Raw genomic sequence first — 25,240 nt, 5'->3', positions numbered from 1 at the left:
TGATTCAAAGAATACGTGTATGTGACAGCCCACTTGAAGTGGAGTTCATTTGAAAGGGCAACTGAAAATAGGTATGTTGTACCAAAGGGTACCAACATTAAAGTAAAGCACCTATCATTGTCAAAGCATCGTGTAGTGGTTGCAACAGAAAATGAGAGTCAATCAGTCGAGGTTCTATTTTTGGCTCCAGCATATCTTCACTGAAGTCAAGTTAATTGGAACTCAGTACAGAAATCTCTCCATATATAGGACTTTTTATCTGCTTTTGGAACTCTTTAACTTTCTAGAGCAATCTTTTTTAGATCATGAAGGAAAGTTGCAGGTTTTTTTATTAATTAGTGCAAGATTTTTGAGTAAGTGTCCAAGATAGCATCAGGTATAAGACTTCTGTGCTGAGAGAGAGAAATTGGGGGAAATATATTGCTATTGCCAGATCTTGACCAGAAATCAGTTGCTTCACTGAAATTTTATGTAGATGTTTTTCACTATCAGGTGATCTATTTAAACAGAAGAAATAATGTACAACATTCTTACAGAAATTTCTGTGCAGGGGATCCCCTTTCTGCAATGGAGAAGCCCAGGACAAAAAGGCAAGTTTTCTTGCCCAGGGAGGTGGTGGAGTCTCCTTCTCTGGAGATGTTCAAGACCTGCCTGGATGCCTACCTGTGCGACCTGCTGTAGGGAACCTGCTTTGGCAGGGGGGTTGGACTCAATGATCTCTGGAGGTCCCTTCCAACCCCTACAATTCTGTGATTCTGTGATTCTCTTATTATTTTCCTTTCTTGAAGTGAAAACTATCTTTCTGAACACGTCTTTTAGATTTTAAAAAAGGATTACTTCTAAAAATAAAGTACAACAACAAAGCCCTGACGACCTGCTGTCTCCAGAGACACACCTGTGCAGTGCTCTGCACAGGGATCCTAGTGCTAAGCGTGGCTGGTGGACTCAGGAGGAGCTGCCTCAAAGCAGTATATCCACTGTGGGCTGTGAATTTGTGCTAGCATGGTGACATTGCTTATAGGATCTAGAGCAGGTCTGTGCAGGGACGGTGTGGCTGTCCCTGCACTGTACTGTGTAGGGAGTAGCAAATATATCCTCGGAGATCAGCACACATACGTTAGAGGAGTGTGATTCCCCTTCATTTCAGCTAACTTCCAATCTAGGTAACTGTTCATGTGTAGTTGTTCATCAAGTGCAGAAGCCTACCAATGGTTGAAAAGAGGCAATGTAAACATAAATGAAATGGCCTCTGCTGAGAAATTATTTGACAATATTTTTATCACCTGAGCTGGCTTGGTCCCCCATTGAACCGAGGGTGCTGTCTCTACACAAAGCTCTGCATGTCCTTTTGGGGATCAGGGTCCCCTAGAAGTGATACCTAAACCAGTAATTGCTTAGCACAGTCCTGAAATAACTCACAGGAGAAACTATACAACAGAATGTGTGGCTATCTTGTGGTCAGTCAAAGTCAGAAATTAAAAGTAGAATCTTTAGAGCAGAGGGAGATAGCAGTGAAGCTGTGTTGCCATCTTCCACCCACCATAGAGCAGTGCCAGGCAGGAGTGTGCTGGGCACAGGGCTAGCAGTGGGCACAGGCAGTTTGGCTGTACCAGTTTGTAGTGATCGGGGGCCAAGTATACCCAGGATCACACTGATGTATGTGCAGGATGTTGCATTGGGTAGCTGATAATTGCTAGTATGCATGCAGTAGTTTCTGAGTCAATGTATGGGCAGCTATAGACCCCAACAGAATTTTGAGGGGCTGTCCTTCTCTGTTTTCCATTGTTATCCTTGTTGTGGGTAGATAAAAAGCTGTCCCTCAGCCATTCTGTGCAACTGCTGCAGCATCCAGGTATCTGTAAAGGCCTTTGTTCCTCCAGAAGTGAAATGCTGACTGGAGAGGACGTGAGTACCAAACTGGTTTGAGGAGAGCAGAGCCATCCTTTCCCCCTCCTGCTGACACTGGACTCCCAGCCAGTGAAGGGATGCGCTGAAACAAGCTGACCAGGGCAGAGGTGCAGTGGGGCAGGGGCAAGCTTCAGTCAAGATCCTGGGGAGATGAATACTCTGCTACAGCTGCCCTCCCTGCACTGGCACTCAGTGTCAAAGAATCTTCGAGATGACACTTTTGAAAGTACCTGAAGGCTTTGTTAATACTAACTTCACTGAAAGCCAATTAAAAGTCAGTGGACTTGGGCTCTTAAATCTTTCCAGTGCTTTTCTTACAAGTTACCATCAGTACTTGCAATCTAATCTATTGGCTGTGCCTCCACTGCGCCATTCATCTAAGGATCTCTAATCAAAGCGGTAAATATCTATAAATCTGTAATACTTTATGAATTCTCTGTTTTGGGATATTTCCTGGATGAGTATATTAATCTAGGTTAATAGGTAAAATAACCAAGCCGGTAATAAAAGCTCAGGGAAAATCACTTTTCTGTGATGATGGTTGTGGGGGATGACTGCCAGTGCCAGGACAGAGGCTCCTGCACACCAAAGGTCAGCTTGGGCAGCTCGTGTAGGGAAAGTCCTTCCCTACTGTGGCAAGGGAGGGTCTGACAGCAGAAGTGCTTAGGAGTGGTCAGGATGTCCTTGGCAGGTTGTGAATAAGTTGGCTGTAGCCATGGTGCTGCTGGGTGATACAAGAGACTCGTGCCCATTCATCTTTGTCCAGCTGTGCAGTAGTGCCTTGGTTCTAAGAGCACTGTTTCCATCACTGTCACAAGTCTGTGGCAGAAGTCCAGCAGTTTGGTAGATGAACAAGGTTCATGCCCATGGTGCTGTTCCTCAGGGCTGCCTCTTGGCAGTGAGACCAGCAGTATGGCTGTACCCCAGGATGAATAGCAGCGTGATACCTCACACCTGGGAGAAGGGGATCAAAACAATAGAGGTAGAGCTAGCTGCAGCATGCTTCATCTGTAATCCTGTACACATACAGGAAAATGTCTGTAGGTTATCCCATCCAGCACCTGATACGATCTATACTATTTTGCCTGAAGCCATTCTGGAGACTACAGAGAAAGTATTAGTGATCCAGGGGAAGCCAGGCTGCCTGATATGGATGTAACATTAGATTTAGTCAAAGGACCAGGAGCAACAGCATTTGTTCACCAGAGTCTGTTATTTCTGGTCAGTCTCCTTGGGATATTAACTTGCATTGTTCTAACTCAAGCTCTTCTCCAGGTGGTTTATAAAGCAAGAGAGTTTTTTTTTTTTTTTTGCCCTGTTAATTTCCTGAAGCACAAAGTATTGCTTTCTTGTTTTAAATAAAGCTCCTGCTCTATTTTGGAGTAACATAATGAGTGAAAAATGACTTTATCCATCCTGGTGGCAGGACAACAGCTTGCTACGCTGCCAGCTGGAGAACCTGCATCATAAACAAATTTGGGTTCTCAGGCTCTGTGCCAGATGAGCTGAGACGTATTTTTGAGGTGATGTACTTGGACTCTAGGAGGAGGTTGTTGACTGTACTGAGCTTCTTTCAGAAACATCCTGACAGCTGATCCACAAAACACTACTGCTCCCTGCGTCAAAATGGAGAGCTCTCCTGGCCAGCACTGCCTGTGGCTGTTTGAAGGTGCTCCAAAGGAGCTGGATGCACAGGTGAAGAATTTGGAGTATTCTAGGCAGAAATTAAGGAATTCTTGCATATCTGTTCATCCTTATTTATCACTTAGTGTTGCATTGATCCAAACACAAGCCATCATGTATAACAATGACTACAGCTTGTGAAAGGGTGCTTACCCTTTTCATGTGGAGCCAGAGCTGAAATCTGTATATAAAATGTCCCAAGGACATCCCTTCTCATTGTTACCCCACTAAACTTCATCTAACTCCATGCCATTCTGAAACCGTGGTCATTCTGTCCCTTCCTCAGAGCCTATTCCTGTCTCCCTGGCCGTTTGCACCCTGGCCATGTAGGTGTCAGGCGTAAGGCGGGAGGCTGCCACTTGACTGGAGCACCCCACTGAGAAACTGAAGCTGTTGGTTTTTTAAAGGATAGAGCCCACATGGGGCCTGACCCCTTACAGCCTGAGTCTGGGTGAGACAGCATCTTCCAGCTGCTGTTCTCTCTCTGTGGATAAAGATATTTTCAGCTGGAATGATCTGCTTCCACATTTCGTATGGACGTATTAAGTGCTTGGAAATGCTCCAGGTACTTGAAGTGAGACTATAAAGCAAGAAGTGACTGCAAGGGAAAGCATGCTGTTTGAACTGCTATATAGGAAAAGAACACCCTTTCCTCTTATCTGAACAGGTGCAATATAATATTAATTATGGCTGTATGTTCAGGTGGTCATTAACGGGTATGTTTATGTGTTATCTTTAATTGTCTATCTGTAACTTCAATTACTTCAAAAAATGAAATGTAGAAGTAGGTATATTAGTAGCAGTCTGAGCAGTAAGAAGCATCTATAAACTTGAGGAGTCTACATAAACATGAGTCATGCCATATAGATAAACAATAATTCCTTACTATTCACATATCACAAGGAATATGGGGCTTCAACTTAAGCTGTCTGGTGTTGGATTTAAAGCAAAGGAAGAATTTTTTCCACAGTTGATAGCTAAAACATGGAATTCCTTGCTGCAGCTGTTGTTGATACTGAAGCTTGCATGATATTATATGACCTTTTTCAAGTAAATTGATAGGAAAAAAAGCGTGTTTGTAGCATAATGCAGCATCTGGTCACATCTTTAGTTAGAGAAGCTTTTAAGCAGCAGGTTAATGCTGGCATAAATCCAGGAATGTAATGAAGTAGTGTGTAGGAAAGCCAGGGTGTACTGGGATACCTAAAGGCAGCTTCAGCTCATCTCTCTGAGGACTCTGCAGGCACCAGGATTGCCCTTTCTACTCAATAAATTAAGACAGGCATCAGTTTCTACCTACACACCTTCAAGGTCTTACCCTGTCTGACCCGTGAGAGAAGAAGCCCTGCTCATCAAGTGGAAGCTGTTAACTTTGGGAAGATCCCCTTTGGGTACTTGGTAAGTAAAATCCCAGTCCTCAGGAGATTTGAGCAGCTACTTGCTGTGGTGTTGATGTGCACACACAACTCTCTTACATAGGTGCCTGCCCACCCACATCCATCAGCTGCTTGACAGCTGCTGGAGTGTTCACAGGGGCAGTTCTGTAAGCCTGTAGGGGTTCCTAGATGCCAACTGAGACTTTGCTGTGTGTTGGGAAAGCCGTCAGCAAAGCTCTGTAAAAGTACACAGTCCTCCAAATACAGTAGTGTGAACTGAAGTCGGCAAATTTCTCTTATTGTCCTCTCATTCTTCTGTTGTCATTTGTATTTGGCTGATGAGCATTTTGATGCAGGGACAGTTGCTCTTTCTTAGCTTGCTTAGTACCTTAAAACCACAGGCTTTTGGCCCATAGCTAGGGCTCATGTGCCAGAACTACTTTCCCAGAGCAGATTGTGTGACCTCTCCACATTGGATTTGTGAGGAGTCTGCAGCCAGAGTATCTTTAAGCCTCACTGCAGCTTGAGGACTGTCTCTAGCTCCTTAAATCTCTGTGTGAGAATTCACAATCAGTTGTGCCTATATACAAGGAACGTTCAAGTCCCAGTGCTGGGGCAGAAAAGACGCAGCTCTGTTACTGACGGCAATGCTTGTTCCACGTCATTTGTTTTGTGCTCTCCACTACTGCAGTAGTCATGGCAGTAACCAGAAATAAATGGAAGTATGTATATAATACATGTATTGTCCCACCTAATCTGGACAATGCTTTTGGCCTTTCTCACTGTTTAGAATTGTACTTTCTTACTGATTATCCTAGAGTGTATAGCTGTTAACTATCTTTGGAATGGAATCTGCATGTGGTAATGGATGATATATATGATATATATGCTCATCTCCTTGTATATACAGGGTAGTATACAAGGAGATGAACATTATGCAATTCAAAGGGGCCATAGTTTTTGTTTTAATTTGTGAGGTTTTTGCTTTATGAGCATCTGAACTTACTGACTTCTGATAAGGGTATGTGCTTTGTTTTAACAACACAACCAAAGCAAAGAGGAACCCAACCTTCTTGACAGATAAGCATTCAGTAGGGTCTTGAGAACCATGAGATAATGTGCTTTGCAGAGCTGGGTAGTTGCAGGAGCAGTTTTCTAGCAAAGATAACAGCTGTACACATCTTTGTGTTGGGCTGGGTTTGCCCACAGGATGCAGTGTGATCCATCTGTCTTCACCTCAGCCGCATGAGCTGGCCCCAAGGTGGTGGTGTGGGTTACCCAACTGGCTGGTGCCGGCTGTCTGACTTACCCATGGCATGGCAGTCTTCTGTGAATTTGCTGAGCGGTGTCTCAAGGCTCCCTAGTGACTTCTCAGGCCAAAGCCATACTTGGTGCACTTAACCAAATGAGTGGCGTTGATCACTGAAGGAATGCTCCCAACCAGATGAGTGGCACTGACCAGCCAAGAAATTTCTCTTCAGTCAGAACTCAGCTTTGGCTTTGTTCCACACAGTTAAAAGTTGTGCTGTCAGTTTGTTTACTGTTCATCCCCCGTGTTTGGTATTTCTCTGATTTTGGAGCCAACCGTGGGTTGTTTTTATTTGGATCATGTCTTGGGGCAAAACTGACATCATTGCTGGGCATCATTAGGGAAATGAGGAGCAGGGTGTGGGGATGCGGGTGCAGGAAGTGCCTCTGTTTCTCACCGCTGAACTGGGAGGTGAACTCCGCTCACCAGACTGGTTCGAGGGGTCCGGCATGTGACAGGGTTTCAGAGCAGCCCTTTGCCAACACCCTTCAGCTATGAGAGGCTCAGGAATCTTGTCAGGTGGAGAGCTGCTGATAAGTTAAGACTTGCATGCTATGGGGAGTAGACATTGCTCTTTTAGCGTTTGGTGGAGGATTTGGGTTGATTTTTTTGTTTGTTTTTATCATTGTTTTAAAGAGTATTACGAATGGAGCCTTGGAGATTCAGCATGTCTCTGGTAAATTCAGGATCGTGGAGGTAAATACACGAAGACTGATCATACAGTTTTTGGTAGGTGGTAAAGCCCTTTCTTTTAAGTAGTACAGAAGTTCTTCCTCTGCTTGGTTGTAACATTTCCAATTTGGAAGAGAAAGAGCAATCGGTTGGAGTAGCAGTTGTTATTTAATTTGTGAACTTTCTTTGCTGGCTTCTTTTTATTCCACGTGTTTAGCTATGGTTATGATGTTGCTTTGCATTTCCTATGGTAATTTTACAAATTACCTTGCATATACCTTATATAGCGACTGAACTTTACTGTGTAACCTCTGGATTTTTTCTTGTGTCCAGTTGGTTTTGACCTTTGGAATTGGGTTGTGTAACCAGAGGTGCGAATAATGTATTTTTCCACTGAGGATGAGGTGCGTGTCATACATCAAGTGTCTTTAATGTCACTTTGTAGTTGCTAGTTCAACGTGTTGCCAGACACTAAGCTGTAACACACGGATGCTGGGAGCGGTGAATCTTGCCCAGAAAAGCACGGCATGAACAGAGGCAGAGCTTTGCAGCAAACACCGCTTGCACCGGGGCCGTTGAACCGGGGCCGTCTCCTATTTCATTCTAAACAGGGTAACAGAAGCATTCTCAGAAATGCTGTGTTTCCAAACATATCAGAGACGTGTATTGTCCAGAACCTAAAATAAATGAAAATGTGTTTTCCAAGTCCTCTATTTTTATTTTGGCACAAATCCTGAATATTTGTAGAAGCACCAACAGGCTCTGGAATGGAATTGCTTCCAGTTACATGCGCACGTGCCTGTGTGCTCTTACTTCTTTAGATCTGGCCTTCATTTTGAGGGCAGACTTCAATTTCTGAATAGTATAATTTAAAGCTATTTATAGCGCTTCGTGATTATCTGTAACTGCTAAGGAAAAATATTGGGCAGAGAAGAAATGAAGATGTATCAGCTGCAGCTGCCTCAGCCCTCCAAGCACCCACTGTCAGGATGCAGCGCAGGCCGCTGCCAGCAGCACGGGAGGCTCCGATCCCAGTATTTAAAGTTTACTTTGCTGCTTGTCTTGAGCAGGGCCAGTGTTGTAGTGAATAATTTATAGGCAGCATGAATGAGCTCATTAGTCACCTTTTCAGAGCTTAAATGAGTTTTGCGGTTGTCATTACATGAGCCTCTGTTCAGCGGCATGGCAGCCGGCTGCCTGCTCGCCCAGGCTGGCTCCTCTGCTCTGCCGAAACCTCCTGTGCTCGTTCACCCAGCCTGCATCCTCACAGCATTCCTTTGTGGGTACAACTGTACATCAGCCTTTTCTGTGCTTTGTGGGGTTAGAACCTGACGATCCTTGAGGTCCCTTCCAACCCAAGCCATTCTGTGATTCACTGCATCGCCTAACAGAGGCTCTCATAGCTGTCTTTGCGTGGATGCAGTCTGGGAAACTGGACCTGCATCTCACAGGATTTCCTTTGAGAACAGTGTTCAAGAAATGTACAGGAAGAGTAGTGCTGAGTGGTGAGCAGAGGAAAGCATTCTGGAATATCCTGTTGTACAATGAGCTGGAAATCAAGCTGGGAATCAATACAATCACAGCTGGAAAACCCACCCAATGGAAGCAAACAGCCAGAGGAAAACAATCACCTTCTAGCTTACAATGCTAGTGGTAGCAAATTGTTTTTTGTGTCAGTTCCTGAGGACCTCGGTTTATGAGATGTGAACACAAACTTTGTTGTCACGGAGGCCCTGGTTGCACTTAGTTTTACATGTGTGGGTACATAAATAAGGGACAAAATCCTGAAATCTGTGATGAAGTTTACAGCTTGTGTTCAGAAGAACTGAAGCAGGACACAAGATGCTGTCCAGAAGAATTCTTTTCAGGGATTTTATTGGCAACACAATTTGGGATCTTTATAAAAGAAGTTGGTTCTCCATTATAGTTTTTCCCAAAACTTGTAATCTTCACCTCTATGCAATGTTGGCAGCTGCTCTTCCTTTGCCTCGCTTTAAAGAACAAAAAATGCAGTTGATTTCTGGTTCTACTGATTACCTGTGTGTTTGACTTCAGCAGTCACATGGTAAATAGTAATGCTGAGATAACTCCAGACCAAATTTTGCTGCGTTACACCTGTACAGCAGATAGCAAGGTCTGTGCAGTGAACCCAAGGAAACAGCTCTTTAGTTCTTACTTATGGAGCCTCTGCAGACATTGCAACAACACTAGAAGTACAGGCTGATGCTGCAATTAATTTACCAGCTGCTAGGTATGATTTCAGACCAATAAAGCCATTGCAGCTGAACATTGCCATTTATCCCTGCAACATTTTGCTTCCCACTGGCTGGGATGCTAAAATAAGCTGCAATGGCAGAAGTGTGCTGTCACCAATATAAGCTAGGTTTATTCCTGGGTTGCTAGTAAAGTGTGTTAGTGTAACTAGAGTGGCAAAGCATCTTTCATATGGACCAGATGTAATAAATGTGTGTAGGACGAACTAGCAGGCATGCTCTTCTCCTTCAGCTGCACTCGTGTACAGAAACATGCTTGTTGGGAGCTCGTCAGCTGTATATAATTTTAGTGCTAAGCATACTCATTTTCTTAGAAGCTGGAAGCGTTACTACAATAACATCGTAAATGTGCATACTTTATTTTAAAAGGAACTATTTCATAAAGCCTCTGCATTTTGTAATAAGAAATTCATCCTGTTTTATACTGTGAAATAGAAGTGCTGTAGATATGCTTCCTCTCACTTCTGACTGAGCTTCATGTTGGTGCTCCTTTTCCCATTGATTCAGTTCTATTCCTGTTGGGTTTCTCCAGTGGGGGTAAATGAAAACTTGAGGGATAATTAAATGAAAGATTGGGAAATGCTTTGTAAATGTAATTCCACATGTCTCAGATGAATAAATGAAAAATAGATCTTCTGTAAGGTCTTCACTGCACGTGCAGCTTGTGCCATCAGCTAGTGCTTGAGGTGGGGGCAGCAAGAGGACTTGTGCTTGTCCCAGCCCTGAGGTATGAGAGCGGAGCTGTGCTGCCTTGAGTGACTTCCTGTGGGGTTCAGCTACAGCTGCTTGGTGCAAATAATCAACACAGGTTGGTCTGCTGTGGGCAAAAAGAAAGAAGCGTTCAAACTGCTGGGGCTGGATGAAGTTACTCTCTGATATGCCATCGGTGGGAGGTTTGACCCCTCCTGGAAGGGTGCTGGAAGGTGGAGGCATTAACGTGGATGTGAATGGCTTGTGGTGAACGAAGAGAGGAAATGCCAAGTGGTGGGTGAAGGAAGGGGCACAGGCTGCAGAATGGTAACAGGAGAAGATCGCTGGTAGAGAGAATTGTGAAAGAGGATGCAAGCAAACACCTACTGTGTTCATGATCTAGTTCTTAGTAGTTTCTGAAGGTGCTCAGTGTGCTTCTGCTCCGTCCAAGGTTAAATCCATTGCCTGAGAGATATCAGAGGTTCAGAAATGGCAGGAGTGGTAATGGAAGCCAGTTCTTCTGTTTGGAAGAAGGAAGGGAACAAGGGCTGGTGGGTAATGTTGCAGCTCTGGGATGTCCCACGGTGAAAGGCTGATCTCAGTGGCCACAAGGAACATAGGTAGCAGCCTGTCTTTGCTGGGTTCTGTGTGCACTGGGAGTCTTTCAGAACTGAGTGTGTTTGGTACAGCTGCATGTCAAATGATAAATCCTCATAAGCAAGCTTAGCAGACTTGTAGCATGCCTCAATTAGGAAGCTTAATGGTGGTGTAGAGAGAATGAGCATAGTCAAGGATGGCACTGGAGTTGGAGATTGGGGTAGAAGCGATGACTTAAAAATGAGGATAAGAGGACATGTGTACTGAATGGTGAGACTAGGGTGGTCAGGGCAGTAAATAGAACTATTTAGCGAGGCGGTGTGGTATGGCTGTAATGCTGGCATAAGAAGGTGTTCACTGCTGAGATGGGGAATGGAGTGGGTAGATGAGCTGTGCAGGGTTGGTAGGAGCCCGTGACCCTTGCTGTGCTCATTTTGCAACCATTACTTGTAGCAAGTTATCAGGGATTCCAATCTAGGGGGAGGATAAGAGATGAAGGAATATAGGGAGATGGCTGGAAATCCTGGTTAAATAAGATACTGAAACATCTGCAGTTGGTATTCTGAAATCTGAGTGGAAAGATTAGACTGTTGTATATTAGCCCATGAGGTTAAAGTGCAGTGCTCCACTGTTGGGACTTGTGTTTGCCCTTTAGTACTGCATATACTTTGGTCTTGATGTACAAATAGTTTTCATCTGTCGATGTTGCCAATCTTTTGCTAAATGAGTTAGTATTACCTCTGTGCAAGAAATGGTGAAATCAGTACCCAAGTAAATTTGGTGGCTTGCCTTGGTGTGAAACTGATCTCATTGTATCAGCACTAACGGGGAATTTTGCCATTAATTTTGAGCAGAAATAAGCTGTATACCTGAATAGAATATGTACATAATAAGGTTCTGCGCAAGATGCAATATCCTCTTTTATACCATGCTGTGTCCCATGAGTCTTCCCCCTTCTCCCTTTGGGAGCACTTCTCATTAGCTGAATTCTTCTCCAAATACTCAGACTCTTGACTTTGCAAGTGAAGATAAATGTGACAGATCTCTGTGCTAGTTGGTAAGGAGACATGTTGATTCACAAAGCATATGGAGTAAATTCAGATGAGTGGCATGATGGCTTACTAATTTAGTTTGGGTTACAAACAAAAATGGCCATGAGATAAGAGCTGTGCACACTGATGGTCTGCTGACTCTGAGTGCTGGGGCGGTCAGAGGGCACGGCTGGCAGTGTGGCTCTGCTGCCCCAGCTCTTATCTGCCTGCTGCAATCCAGCTGCTGGCGGGTCCTCCTGCAAATATGCAAGAATGCGAAAGAGCAGCTCCCTGGGTTGGGGAGGGGAGGCTGTCGGCAAAAGGAGGTCTGAGTGAGTTATGGCAGGAATGGCTGAATGGCTTGTTTGAGAGAATGGATGAGATGTGTTTTGGCTTTGTGCTCTGAGAACTAGGTGGTCTCTCGTCTAAAATTTTTGCAGATGGCAGAGTTTGAAAAAGGTAACCGATACCTCAGAAAATAGCAAAGAAATGCGATGGAACCTAGTAATGATCCCAGCTAAGCAGGGTGAACACTGTGCAGGCCTGTAAGGTCTTGGGGCAGCTGTCCTGACTTTTCTAAGTAAAACTGCTAAAATGCTTTTCCTCTTGGCTTAGGAACGACTTGCATGTAGGCTCTGTACGCATTCCTGTGCTTCTAACACACACTGTGCATTTGAGCAACAGGCCTTTTCTGTATTGACAGGAAAATTAATTTACAAGTATGCTAAATCTGCAAGCCTCGCTTACTCAGGGAGGAGAACGCTTGGTTTTTGTGGCTCAGGTACAATTTCTGGTACCTGTTTTGGAGGTGCTTTAGTGCTGCGATGCTCAGAAGCTGCGAGATCAAATGCGCAGTGCACAGGAGGTTGCAGCGCAACTGGCACCGTCTGTGCTGGGCAGCTGCTTTTTCGTGTTAGATTAAGTTAGGTCACTCCCCTTGGTCTAAGAGAGGCGTGCTGAGGTCGGTTTTGTTAATCGAGTTTGATACCAGTTATGTCAAGATAACTTCACTGGGACGAAATCGGGCCTAATTTTAGAGCACAGTTCTATGGGCCGCGGGAATCAACTGTGCTGCTTCGGTTCGTTTTCCGCGGAAGTAGCGGTGGGCTCGCAGCCAGGGCCGTGCGGCTGTGCCAAGGTGGAACCGAGCAGGGCCGCAGCTCGGAGACCGCCGTCCGAGGAGCCCGGCACGGCGCCGTACCGGCCGCGTTTGCAGACGGGCGCAGCCCCGGGGGCTCGCGGGCTCTGCCGTCCTCCGCAGGAGTCGGCCGCCGGCTGGGAGCGGGCCGGCGCTGCGGGACGGGACCGAGGGGCGGCCCGCCCGTGCCCGCGCTTGCGGCTCGGCGCCCGCCGGCCGCTCGAGGCCGCGGCGCCGCTCGGGGTTCAGCCGCGTGGCTCCCGGCGGGGCGCGGCTGCCGGCCGCCCGCAGCAGACGTACCCCGGGCCCCGCTCCGCCCGCCGGGGCCGCGGCCCCTCGCGCAGCCGCCGCCGGTAGCGCGGTGGAGCGGCCCCCGATCCGGCGCTGAGCAGAAGCTCCGCGCCGCTCCGCCGTGTCCCGCCCCCGCCCGCAGCGCCGCCCGCCCTCCCCCCGCTGGGGCCCTCCCTCCTTTCCTCCCTCCCTTCCACGGCTCTCCCGGCGCGGTGGCCCGGCCCACGTTTTCCCTCTCTCCCCTCCTCCCTGGTCATGTGTCGCCTTTTTTGTTTGCGGTGGAAACAATTTCTCGCTCTTCGGCTCGCGCCGGGCGGACCGCTGCCCGGCGGCGCGGGGTGGGGGGCGGTGCGGCCGAGCCCATGCAGGCGGCGGAGCGCACCGCGCCGGGACCCCCGCGGCGCGCTCGGGGCTCGGGCTGAGGCGGGGCGCACCATGCCCGCCTCCGTCAGATGAAAGTTTGCGCCGCAGCCATGGAAGGACCGCGCTGAGGCCGCCCCCCGCCAGGTGAGCCCCGGCCGCCGCCGCCGCCGCCCGCGGGGCCCCGCCGCAACTTGGCCGGGAGTTGGCGCGCGCGCCGCCGTGACCCTGCAGCCGGGCCGGACTGTGGGGCCTCGCTCCGGGCTGCCCGGGTGGGACTCGGGGTGCCGGCGCGCGGCCGAGGGCCTGTCCGGAGCGACGCGCCGGGCGCGGGCAGAAGTTGCCGTCCCGACGCGGGGCGGAGGGCCGCTGACATCTGGCCAGCATTGGAGGTATGCGCGCCGCCGGGCTCCCCCGCCCGCCCTGAGCAGCGCCGGTCGCCTAGCAACGGCATTGATTGGCTGCGTCGCCGGCCAATGGGCGGGCGCCCCCCGCCCGGGCGGCGAGTGCGGTGGGAGCGGTGCGCGGGGGCCGCCCCCTCCCCCCTCCTTCCCCCGCGTCGTCTCAGCGGCCGCCGCGCAACCCCGGCGCCGCGCGGGGCCCCGGCTGCGGGAGGCTGCGCGCACCCCGCCGAGCGCCCGCGGTTGGCGGCGGGTTAAAAATGCTCCGTCGCGGGCCCCCCTGTGAGCGCCGCTCCTTTGTCTGGTGGCGGGGAGAGGCCGCCGCCGAATTCCTCCTCGTGTCCGCGTTCGCGTCCTTTCCCAGGGCCGAGCCAGCCCGCCGGGAGATGCGGCCCCGCCGCCCCCCGGGCCGGGTACCGAGTGCCGCCGCGGTGCTCGAGGCTTCGGGCCCGCCGGGCTGCTCCCGTCCGGGAACGGGAGGGCGGGCGCGGGGCGGCCCTTCGGGGGGGCGCCGAAATAAGCAAATTAAACAGAAAGAGAGCAGCGTGTTGTCATGGTGACGGCGCAATTACATTACTTTACTGTCAGCCGTCGCGTAATTCCCTGTTCCGAAGCTCCTGGGACGCAACTTCCATCCGGAGCCGAAGTTGCGCTGCGCCGCAGGGCAGTGCCCGCCACGGGGCCGGCGGAGCTCCGGCGCAGCTCGTTTCCTCCGGCAGCCGCGGCCCAGCGGGCGGCCGTGTGGCGGCTGTACCTCTGCCGTGCCTTTCTGCTTCGGTAATGGCCGCGTCGATTGGAAGTATATGGAGGAAGACCCGAAGAACTTCCCTTTTTCACTTTTCTGTAACGTCTGAAAGAAGTCCATTGGTTTTCTTTCCCAGAATGGCTCTCTTCCCATTTTTCCTGATAGATGCACTGCTTGTTTTGCTGCTGCCTGTGCTTTTTGCCCTTTAGTACGGTATCAGGTGTGACTGTAGGAATTGTATCAGTGGTCCCCTGGATGCAGGGGATCTCTGCACTGGTGCAGGAGACTGCCTGCTGTTGAAATGCATTGATTCTCACCAGTGTTTATTTTGCAGCTGGCCGTGCCCCCAGTCCTCAGTCCTGGCACTTTTACTGCACGGCAGAGGCAGGGAAGCTGTGCTGCTCCTGCAGTGCTGCTGCTGCTCACACGCTGCTCCCAGCTCCATCCTCCCTGGCTGCCTGGGTCCCCCCATCCCTGTCAGCTCAACCTGCGCTCAGCTCACAGCACCTCCTGCCTGCCTTGGGCCATGGCTGAGGGCAGCTCAGTGCAGGTTAAAGCCCTCTCTGTTTACATACACTTTTAAAGTGCTCTATTCCTCTGGTGCTTGTTTCCCTGTGTATTGGCCCTGGTCCCAAAGCTACTGTGTGCTGCTTTCCCTCCCTCCTGTTCTGCTTTGCAAGTTCTGCTGCAGCAGTGCCTGTGGTTGGATTTGGTGCCTGTCTGCGTGAGCCCTCAGCCAGTGCTGTTTTACAGAGCTGTATTACAGTGCTGTATTACAGAGCTGTTGTGTTGCCCTCAAGACTGAAACAGCTGAACTTAATCTGAAGCAACTGCACCTAAGCCCTCTTTTTTTTTTTTTTAGATTTAAATTTACATGCTTATTAAAATGATATGGAGTATTCAATGATTTGATACACATATTCATTATTAAAGGAGTGTGTCCCTAGGATTTCCTGTGTAAGGCTTCAAGTACAGAGAGAACTGAGGCATATTGGCATTATCATATCATTCCATGTATTGAAAGTTCTTTACTTGCCTTGACTTCAGGTTATTTTACCCAGAGTTTGGGAGTGAGCTTTAACGTGGGTCTGTTGTTTTTAAAACAGATGGCACGAGGCCAAGCAGCTGGTGGGGAAAAGCTGTCAAAATGTTATGCGGTACCTTTACCAGCTAATAACTTTTTTTCTGTTTCTTTTCCCCCCGGTGTGGGACTCTCAGGAGCCTCTGCCTCAATGGGTCCAGTCATGCCTCCCAGCAAGAAGCCGGAGGGCTCAGGAATCAGCGTTCCCAGCGGACTGAGCCAGCGGTACCAAGATAGCGATTTGTCAAAGGCACTTCACGATGACGAGGACCTAGATTTCTCTTTGCCTGCCATCAGATTAGATAAAGGGGCCATGGAAGATGAAGAACTAACTAACTTGAACTGGTTACACGAGAGCAAGAATTTGCTGAAGAGCTTTGGGGACTCGGTGTTACGAAGCGTCAGCCCCGTTCAGGACATTGGTGATGACACGCCTCCGTCCCCCGCCCATTCGGACATGCCCTACGATGCCAAGCAGAACCCCAACTGCAAACCTCCTTACTCCTTTAGCTGCCTCATATTTATGGCCATCGAGGACTCGCCAACCAAAAGACTGCCTGTAAAGGATATATACAACTGGATTTTAGAACACTTTCCGTATTTTGCAAACGCTCCTACTGGATGGAAAAATTCTGTAAGGCATAATCTGTCCTTGAATAAGTGTTTTAAGAAAGTGGACAAAGACAGAAGTCAGGTAAGTTTGCAACTGTGGAGGCCTGTCTGTGATAAAACTCACCAGCTTATCCCAGAACGTATTCATAACTGTAAAATGTAGAATACACAACGCTGTCCCTGGTAACGCAGTTCATTACATTCAGAAAACCAGCATTTCTTTAGCATGGCTCATTCTGATTTTATTAAATTCATTGTCTAGACATCAGCAAGAAAGCAGTCGGTGTGTGTGTTTTCTTTGCTCCCCAGCTGGTGTCTTCATGCATAGTGGTTAAATATTGTTTTTAGTTACCGTGCTGTGGTAATGGTTTCCAGCTCTACTAGATGAATGTAATCATGTTATAAATAGGCTGCTTGCTGTTCTTGGCTTATACAAACATATAGTGAAAGGGTATGCCTTACGTAAGAGGCCATCTCTTTTTTCCCCAATCTGTGTTGTACTCAGAAAAGAGGGTTTTTTTCTTTTTTTTCTTAAATGAGCAGAAGTAGTACTGAATTGTAGGGGCGAAGCTTCATTCTCTTACAAGTAGAAACAGAAACTTCAAACAGAGCAGATAGGTCTGGCATCAGAGGTGAAAGTTACCAGAAACTCAGCCATTCTGTCTCTGGAGTTTTGCCGCTTCTGAGAACAGTGCAGTGGCAGAAGTCTGGGGAGCAGATTGTTGCTTTCAGATCTCTGCTGTTGCTGTCTGGTTTCATTGCTGAATCCTCAGCTGCATCTGCAGGAAGAGGCTGTGTGCGAGGGAATGGGGAAACGAGCCGCGCCGCGGAGGCAGGACTTTGCATAACCTTCTATTGCATAAACCAGACTGGGAGCAGATAGCATTTTCTGGAGGGGGCGGGCTCCAGAACCTGCGATCTGGGATGAATCTTTGGCAAAGTACGAGCATACTGATAAAAATACCAGCCTGCAGATTAATTTCACAGTCCTTCCCACAGGTTGGTGAACTAAATAGCAGGTAGAATCACGTCGCTGGCTGCTCTGCAGTTGGCTGAAGATCAGAAAGGGAGCGCTTTTTTTTCTGGCAGAAATAATAGATGCTCTCAGCTGCTGTATTTCAGTTAGGTTAGTGCTGTGATAGTCTTGTAACTGGTTACCCTGGAGCGAGACTTCTGTTGGTGGTGCTGTTCTCCATAGTTTGGGTGCGATTTAACTTTAAATACTCTGGAGTAGAAGGTATTTTCTGGATGAAGAGTCTTACATTACCCTAAGCTAACAACTTTTTATTTAAGATTACTTAATTTGCTTTTCCTTAAGGCTTTACTTTCTTAAATTACTGATTTCTTACCTTTTCTTTTTCAATGTCATTCCTTGAAATCCACTGTCCACGCATTGGAGACCACATGCCGTATGTTGGTATTTTTATAAATTCGTTGCTGTGAACGATTGTGTACGAGATTAAAAAACCTGTTCCTGAACTGGATCTTGTTTCATGTAAGCCAGAGCCTCAAATTCTTGTTTGGAAGCAAGACTATAATAGCAAGGGCCACACCAACCTTTTATGATCCTGTCCCAGGCCATAAGAAACCTTAACACACAGCACATGTTAAAAAAAACGACCAGTGCCGTAACTGGCAAGGCATGTGTTTAGTGCTGCCATTTGTTCTATCCCCTTCCTTTGTTTACAAGCTGACTATTTAAATTACCGTTTCCTTCCTATGAGGAACCTGTCTTCATGCATATCTGTCGAATATCCGCAGCCTTCTAAGATCACAAGAGCCATACCATGAAGCACTTCTCCACGGGGAAGGGGAAAAGCACAATACATGAGTAGTCACCTATGTCTTGAATTCATTATTAGAGCCGTGGTTGAACAGCAAGACAATAAGGTGTGGGGAGAGCCCTTGCCTGTGGAAGTAACAAGGTGGGGTTTTAGACTTCCCTAGAAAAGCATAGGATATGAAAAATAATTCCTTCCATCTTTTCATGCTCCTGAGCCCTTAATAACTATGCAGTCACCCTGCTGGTAGCCAGCATTAAGGTAACTGAGAAGAGAATCTGAAACTTAAAATGCACAAAGTCAGGTCGCTTAACTCACGTCCTGGCCAAGGGACATGGCAGGTGGGGACGGGAGTGCAGAGCTGGCACTGGGAGCGGGTTGCTGAATCAGGTGCCTGACAGCTAATTGTGGACTTGGAAAGCACTAACCTCCAACTGCTGGCTTTGAAAGACATTCATGTGCTCTCACACACCTCCAGAGTTAGTTCGAGTGCCTCAGAGCAAGCAGTCTGTTGTTGACAGCAGCCTGCAAATCTCATAGGGTTCCTTGGACCTCGGGGTTGGGTTAACTCTCCATTACAGGGAATCATCTCATGCCACTTCTTCCAGTTTGTTGCCACATTCTGCAAGTTACAGGTTTAGAGTGTGCTTGTCTTACTGTTTGTATGTGACAAAAAACATTTGACAAATGGCATCTCTGAAATCCTAACAAGCTGGGCTCCGAAACATGGAGTGCAGGGAAGGAGTTAATCAGTGCTGGGAATTGCAGGCATTTGCTAGCTGATGTGCGCTGACACACGCTGGAAAGCTAGAAGCTTTCCTCTCTGAGTTGTGCTTTCCACTGCTTGTTTGTATAGCCTTTTGGTAATGGTTTTTCTAAAAAAAGTTCTGCTGAACACTTAATTCTTTTTTGGATTCCCTCTACATAGTAGTTCTCTCAGTCTTGGGCTCGCTAATTTATATTCATGGGGCTAAATACGTATTTAATAGCCTGCAGCTCTTGCATGTGTGTGAATGCTCACCTTTTGTGATGTGAGATGCTCGCATTTCCTAAAATGTGAGATCCTTGCAATGGAAAGAAATTTCCAGCTTGCCCTGTTCTGGATCTTCTGAGGGAGCAGACGTTTTATCCCCAGCTGTGCTTATGTGTTGCTGCAGTGCACAGAGCTGCCGTGCCATCAGGCTCCCTGGGCAAGGCGACAGTGACCGCGTGTAACTTTGCTGCTGGCTTGAGGCAGGCAGGAGGGCTGAAGAAGGGAAAACGCTGAGCCCTTGATTGTGCAAACCTCTTTGCATTGAGCTCAGCAGTTTAATAATAGTTGGCCGGAGCATAAAGTGTCACATGATGGGGAGCACAAGAGGAGTTCCCTGGCTTTGTTTATACTGCTGGACTTGTGAATTCAGTCATTCAGATTAATCCTATCGTGAGCACACAGATCTAAATGTCCTCTAGTGTGCGTCCCGTTTAGCACAGCCCTCAGCCCGTGACTTCTCTGACTTCCCTGCCATCTGGTCCTTGGCTGTGGAGAGGAATTTTTCTTGTATATGCGTCTCCATAGCAACGCGTTTGCAGTTGATATGGAAAGTAAGCAGTTGCCCTAGCAACGGAGTTACTGATGTGGCAGCTCCTCTGCTCGCAGGGAAAGGGCTAAGCTAGTTCAGACGCATTATGTAGGTTTGCTGTAATTATAGCTGCGCCCACTAGTGCTGCTGTAGCTAAGGGTCTGTTGAAATATTTTGCGATAAGCCCCATTTTTTTTCTCCTTGAAGATCTGTATTATTATTATTATCCATGTAGGGATTCCTGCTTTGAACAGAGGCCACTAAGGTTGTGTTTTCAGGGCATGTGATCAATCTGTGCCTTTTATGAATGCAAACTTTGCTGACTGTTATTATCAAACGTGAGTGGATGAAGGAGAAAGATGCTTGGCATCACTGGCTTCTCTGCCGTTTTTTGGTCTCACTCAGCAGCCCAGCTATGGAAAAGGAAGCTCTCATCCTGTGCCTTGTGCTCTGCTGCCTTTGTTTGCCCGGTCTGTGCAGCTCCGGATATCCCTCCTACAGAGTGGGCTCCTCTTTGTGTCTGCCCTGCTCGTCTGAGGCAGAGGCAGAGAAATGTGCACGTGTTCCGAGCTGGGTGCATGCTAGGGAAATTCAAGATCTTCAAGGTTTGCTTGGTGCTTGTGCTGAGTGATGTCTCAATAAAAATATCTCAATAAAAATGTAATTAAAGTAATGGATATGATATGGGGATGGGAGAAGAAAATTCTTCTCGCTTGATATTGAGGTTATTCTTAGAAGTACATGGATCATAACTGGGTCACAGAGATCCAAGGCTGCAAGGCTGCTCCTCTGTCTGGAGTGGGCTGTGGGACCCGAGGTCTCCTGAGTTACTGGCGTGTGTGGGATGTCCTCATGCCATGTAGCCTGGTCTGTGCCATGGCCAGGGAGCTGGTGGGACCCCACGTGCAGCATGGGAACTTCTGAGAAGACCCTGCAGCCAGCATGCTTCCTCTGAGGTGATACTGCCTGGGCTTTTGACAGGTAGAGCCCTGCAGGAAGATAAGAGATATCTGGTGTGAGAAGCAAGGCAGTCTGATTGTTCTTTATTATGAGATCTCTTAATCCAATCTGCATACACACGAAGGTGGTAGACGCGGCAGTATCCTCCCTCTGCTAATGTTCAGGAGGATGTCCTTTGAAAGCTGTATGGCCCTCTGGGTGTGGAAACAATCTCCTTCAGTTCTAATACCACCTCTCCTGACCCACATCGCACAAGCATCAGAATTGCATTGGGTTTGTAACATCTGGTTGGAACTACGGTGGAAAAACCCTTCAGACTCATGTTAAGGACTTCATATGATGCTGACGCCTTTAATAAAATGATGTCCTAAATGAGCAGATCCAATTGTTAATGTCCCAGATTGTTAAAAGAAAAGTGTGGGTTTTTTAAATTAGAATTTGTTGTGCTTAACCCCAGATCAATTTTCTTATATCTCAGTCTGTCATAAATGTGCTCTCAGCCACCAGAAATGTTCCCCTCAAATTATTTTTTGAAGCAAAGAGAGTCATCTTCTTCTAGAGAAATCATAGCAGTTTCTAGAAACTTCCTCTAATACAGAATTTCTGGATACTAGACAATTTGTGAGGTTTCTTGAACCCTTTCAGCTTTGTTTTTGAAGTGCAAAAGCAAGGAATTATACAGAATATTTAAATAATAGATTTCCTAAAGCTCTGCATGGAAATACTCTTCCACTTAGCTGGCTTCCAGCTGGTTGACTACATCATTGCTTATTCTTTGCAGTAGAGACTGCGTGTGTGTGCTGGTTTAGAGCTGCACGGCGCATAATTAGTGGTTTTTTTTTTCAAATAGTGATAAGAAGCTGGCAATATCCAGAGAGCTCTGCACCTCCTGTCTCAGTTACTGGTGTTAGCTGACCCTTATAGAAGACAGGCAGTGGGCTGTCCCCATCCTGGGGAGCTGTGGTGGGCTCTGAATGTACCCTGACAGGCAGTTGGCCTCCTGGTTATTTGGGGGAAGCTGACCCACGCAGACATGGTGAGGTGTGTTAGTGCTGTGGGGCCTGGACACGAGAGCAGAGCCGGGCTGCTCTGCGTGCACTGTGCCTGGGCTGTGCGGGCCGGATGGAGCGAGCTGTCGGCCACAGCTCCTCCCTGTTCTGGGCTGCATGCTCCAGCAGTGTGCTGACACGCTTTGGCATTTCAGCGACCAGCCCTGGATCTAGTTGCAGATCAGATCCAGCTGGACTTTTTTTCCTCTCTTTTTGAATTCTCAAGTTGCTTTTCAGCTCAGTTCCTCAATTCAGGTCACAGCCCAGCAGTCAGTGGTGCTGACACAACTGAGGGAGCTGTGACAGGGGCGGCTGGGGAGTACCTTTGGCTGAGGTGCCCAAGGGGCAGTGACAGCAGAGGCCTGACGGAGGCCAGCCCCGCAGGGAGAACAGGGCACACGTGAGCTCATGGGGTTGGGGCTTAGAGGAACCCCAGAGATCAGTCCAGCCCGTGCTCAGTAGAGACACCCTCAACAAAGGGACATAGCCAGACAGGCTCCGAATGCCTCCAGAAGAAAGAGACTCCCTTTCTTCTTCTGAAGATGTTGGCTTTGGTTTTCCCCTGGGAGCAGTTGTTCAAGGGGCCAGTGTTGAGGATGCTTCACAGCTGGTTTAAACTGAGCCAAGTGCAGGCTGCCAGCATTAGGCACAACTTCCCAACAGCCTTTGATATACAGATGAACCCCCTCTTCTCCAGGGTCACTCTGCGACCCCTCTCCAGCTTCTCCCAGCACCTGTGTCACTGCGCAGTGAGCTGCTGGAGAACTGTTTTCAGTGGGATTATTTTTCAGTGGGCTGATTTGGTTGGTTCTTTTTCAGCTCCCTGCTTGGCTTGTGGTCTCTGTGGTCAAGTGGTACCTGCGGCAGCACAAGAGTGGGCTGAACTCCATTCAGATATGCAGCAGCTGGCAGCTTAGAGCTGGAGCAGAGGGTGGGCAGGGCTGTGGGGACGTGAGCAGTGGAGATAGTTCTGAGGGAGCTGTGCTGGATATCCTCTCAAAAGCTGTTTTGAGAGGATACTGCTAAGGAAGGATCTCCACAAAATCAGTTGTTAGGCTTTTCTGTGCAGCTGTCTATTTCCTCGCTGCCCCCCAGTGCTTCTTCCTTCTTCTTGGGGAGATAACAGAGCGCTGCAGACCCACAGTCCCAGTCTGGCTCTGCAGCCACTCTGTGCTCTGAGTACAGCACTGGGCTAGAATTCAGCGCTGTGCAGTGCCTTACATGCCCATGAGGAAATGCTGACCCCTGGGGAACTGCAGGGAGTTTCCTGTGGAGAGGGGTTGATGTGCAGCTGAGCAGCAGGCTGGGAAGTAAGGACTCACTGGGCTTTCTCATGTGGCTGAATGTTCACACTTCAGTTCTTCACCAAAACAGCAAAGTATCCATTTTAACTACTGTGTGTGTGTCCCTTGGACTTCTCTTTCCCTGAGAGGGAAGCGGAATGCTTCCTGCTGGCTGAAGCAGAGCAACGGGTTGTGCTGCACAGCCTCATTCCTGGGTAAAGACCTCTTGAGAAGCTTTTAGAAGAGCTGGTGGTGATTGAATGGTGTGACTGTGAGTGCTGCTTGGGCAGCCTGAGGCAGCCTGTGAGGTGCTGAGGAGCCTTCCTTGCTGTGTGCAGGACAGGCTGGTAGCAGGTTGCTGCGCAGCTCTGTTTTCTGTTCGGTTGTTCAGATGTTGGCCCGCTGGGCCTGCAGCTCACTGCCGCCTTCTGAATTATTTTCAGCTGTCTTGTTGCTGTGTCTTCATGGTAAATCTAGGTAAATGGTCCAAGCTGAAATCCGCGTGGAAAAGAAGCCCGGTCTGACTCTATTTTTAATTTTTTTGTTGTAGTTGTGTATAGATCAGTGGTGACTCAGTGTCTAGAACTAGAAGTAACTGACTTTTGTCTTGTTGAGAATGGCAGAACATTGCTGGATAAGGCAAGGTGCAGACAACCCATGTAGCTGCAACAATGCAGTGCACTATGCTGCAGTTACATGTGTGGACGGATTTCCTTCAAAAAAACCATGCAACTGCATCTGGTTAAGTATTGCTCAGTGAGCCTCTGGGAAGCATTGCACTGCACACTGGTATGTATTTTTTTAAGCTAATTAAGATTTCTCTCTCTGAGTATTTGCTCTTATCGTTTGATTCATCATCTGGTATTTTGAACCAGTGCAGCTTTCCTGACCACCATGCAAAAGAAGTTAGTGAAGAAAGTTTGCTTTAATGAAACACATATGCATGTTGCTGCTTTTCTGGTACTTAAGCTCAAGATAGTTGATTGTAAAGAAGAAATTTCTTAAGAACTATGAGATTTTGCTTTCTTCAGCATCAGTAGCTGGCTTCTTACGATTCAGCAGTATAGCTTTAGTTCTCTGGTAGCTGACTGCTTTCCCAATACCTGCCGTTCAGCTCAGTTTCCAGTGAGTCTCTGCCCCTCTCCCAGCTGTTCTGCACCTCTTGTGCCTCAGCACTGGCCAGAAGTGGGACACCTGCTCAGTTCAGGGACTGAAAGATGCTGCAGGTAGGAGAGAGGGGCCAGTGCTGTCAAGATTTATGTACACAACAGCTGCTCAGCTTGCGTCACCACAACCCTCCGTATCTTGTGGATGCGAGTGGCCTCGGGCTCACCAGTGGACTGAGGTGCACGAGGTGTGGAAGCAGGCAGGGGCAGTGACCCAACTACTTTAGCATTAACATTTTTTCCTGTTTTTAATAGGCCCTTTTAAGCCTGAAATGTTACTTGTTTTTTTTCTGTTCTCCACCAGTTTGGACTCTCAACTTCAGGGGAGCTGCTTTTGGTTTACTCTTGGGTAAATACCAGACAGCTGAGGGCTGCAGAAAGCAGCAATTGTAGCCATAAATGATGCCTCTGGCTCTTACTCGGTTATCCATAATAGTCATTTTGGAGACGGTACATTTTAATGTATTAGTTATGTTTTTCAAATTCCATTCTGGGCATTATGAAAACTTTACCCTGGAAACCGGTGTAGGAGTTTGTGAGAAGACTCATTCCAGGGATCTTAAATGTGAGGGGGATTTTCCTTGATACGGTAGGAAACAGACCAGATTGCTGTCCAGAGACTTAAGATGCCCAAACTCTATCTCCTGCATGCTGAATTGCTGCATTTCATTGCAGCAGTGAACAGTTGCAATTTGCCAGTAGTTGAGTACTACCAGGATTCTGAAGCAGCAGTGTAAGTTGCTGAAAAACACCTGTTGGTAAGCAGAGGAATGAATGGAAGTCTGTATGGGGAAATCTGAATAGCAGAGAAGTGTCTCTGGCACTGCATGGGGCAGAAACTTACCTATGGGATTTTGCACAAGAGAATCTAGTTGAATACTAACAGCAGAATTCACACTATTTCTCAGTAATTTAAGCTATCAGCAGAAAATTAGGCTCTGCTCTAGGGCTGTATTTATGAGATCCCATGGCTGCCTACTGTGGGAGGGTACTCACTGAGATGTGTTAACTATGGCAAATGTTTTTCTGATCTCACTGTGGAAAGAAAAGCCTCCAGTGGAACTGGTAGGGGCTGTGGGGGTTAATAAAGGCTGGGGTTGGGTACTGACATGCCTTGTCTCAAGCTTTCATTTTCATATTTGTCTGTTTTCCTCACCCTTTCATTTGAAAGGTGCAGAGTGGGAAGGTTATGCATGCTCTTTCTGAATTGGGCAGGAGGTTTTGAAATGCTCTGCTTTTAGATAAGGAGGAAGGAGGTAATTGTCACTGTTA

General features: G+C 47.8%; 1 protein-coding gene across 7 annotated transcripts in view; it reads left to right on the top strand.

The window, feature by feature from the left end:
• FOXN3 (forkhead box N3) overlaps window positions 1-25,240 on the top strand; it is a 196,348-nt gene that overhangs the window by 68,030 nt on the left and 103,078 nt on the right. For 6 of the 7 annotated variants that reach the window (XM_042862666.1, XM_042862643.1, XM_042862693.1 and 3 more), the window contains one exon: window positions 15,693-16,249. In XM_042862666.1, the coding sequence (XP_042718600.1) occupies window positions 15,707-16,249 (543 nt within the window). In that variant the 5' untranslated portion in view covers window positions 15,693-15,706. Of the gene's footprint in view, window positions 1-13,391; window positions 13,476-15,692; window positions 16,250-25,240 lie in introns of those variants that run through there. The other variant, XM_042862652.1, reaches the window with a different exon arrangement.

Source organism: Lagopus leucura, unplaced genomic scaffold, assembly GCF_019238085.1.
Source record: "Lagopus leucura isolate 7727_CA_CO unplaced genomic scaffold, USGS_WTPT01 Super-Scaffold_1, whole genome shotgun sequence".
NCBI classification, from domain to species: Eukaryota; Metazoa; Chordata; class Aves; order Galliformes; family Phasianidae; genus Lagopus; species Lagopus leucura.
This window is presented reverse-complemented; position numbering and strand designations above follow the sequence as displayed.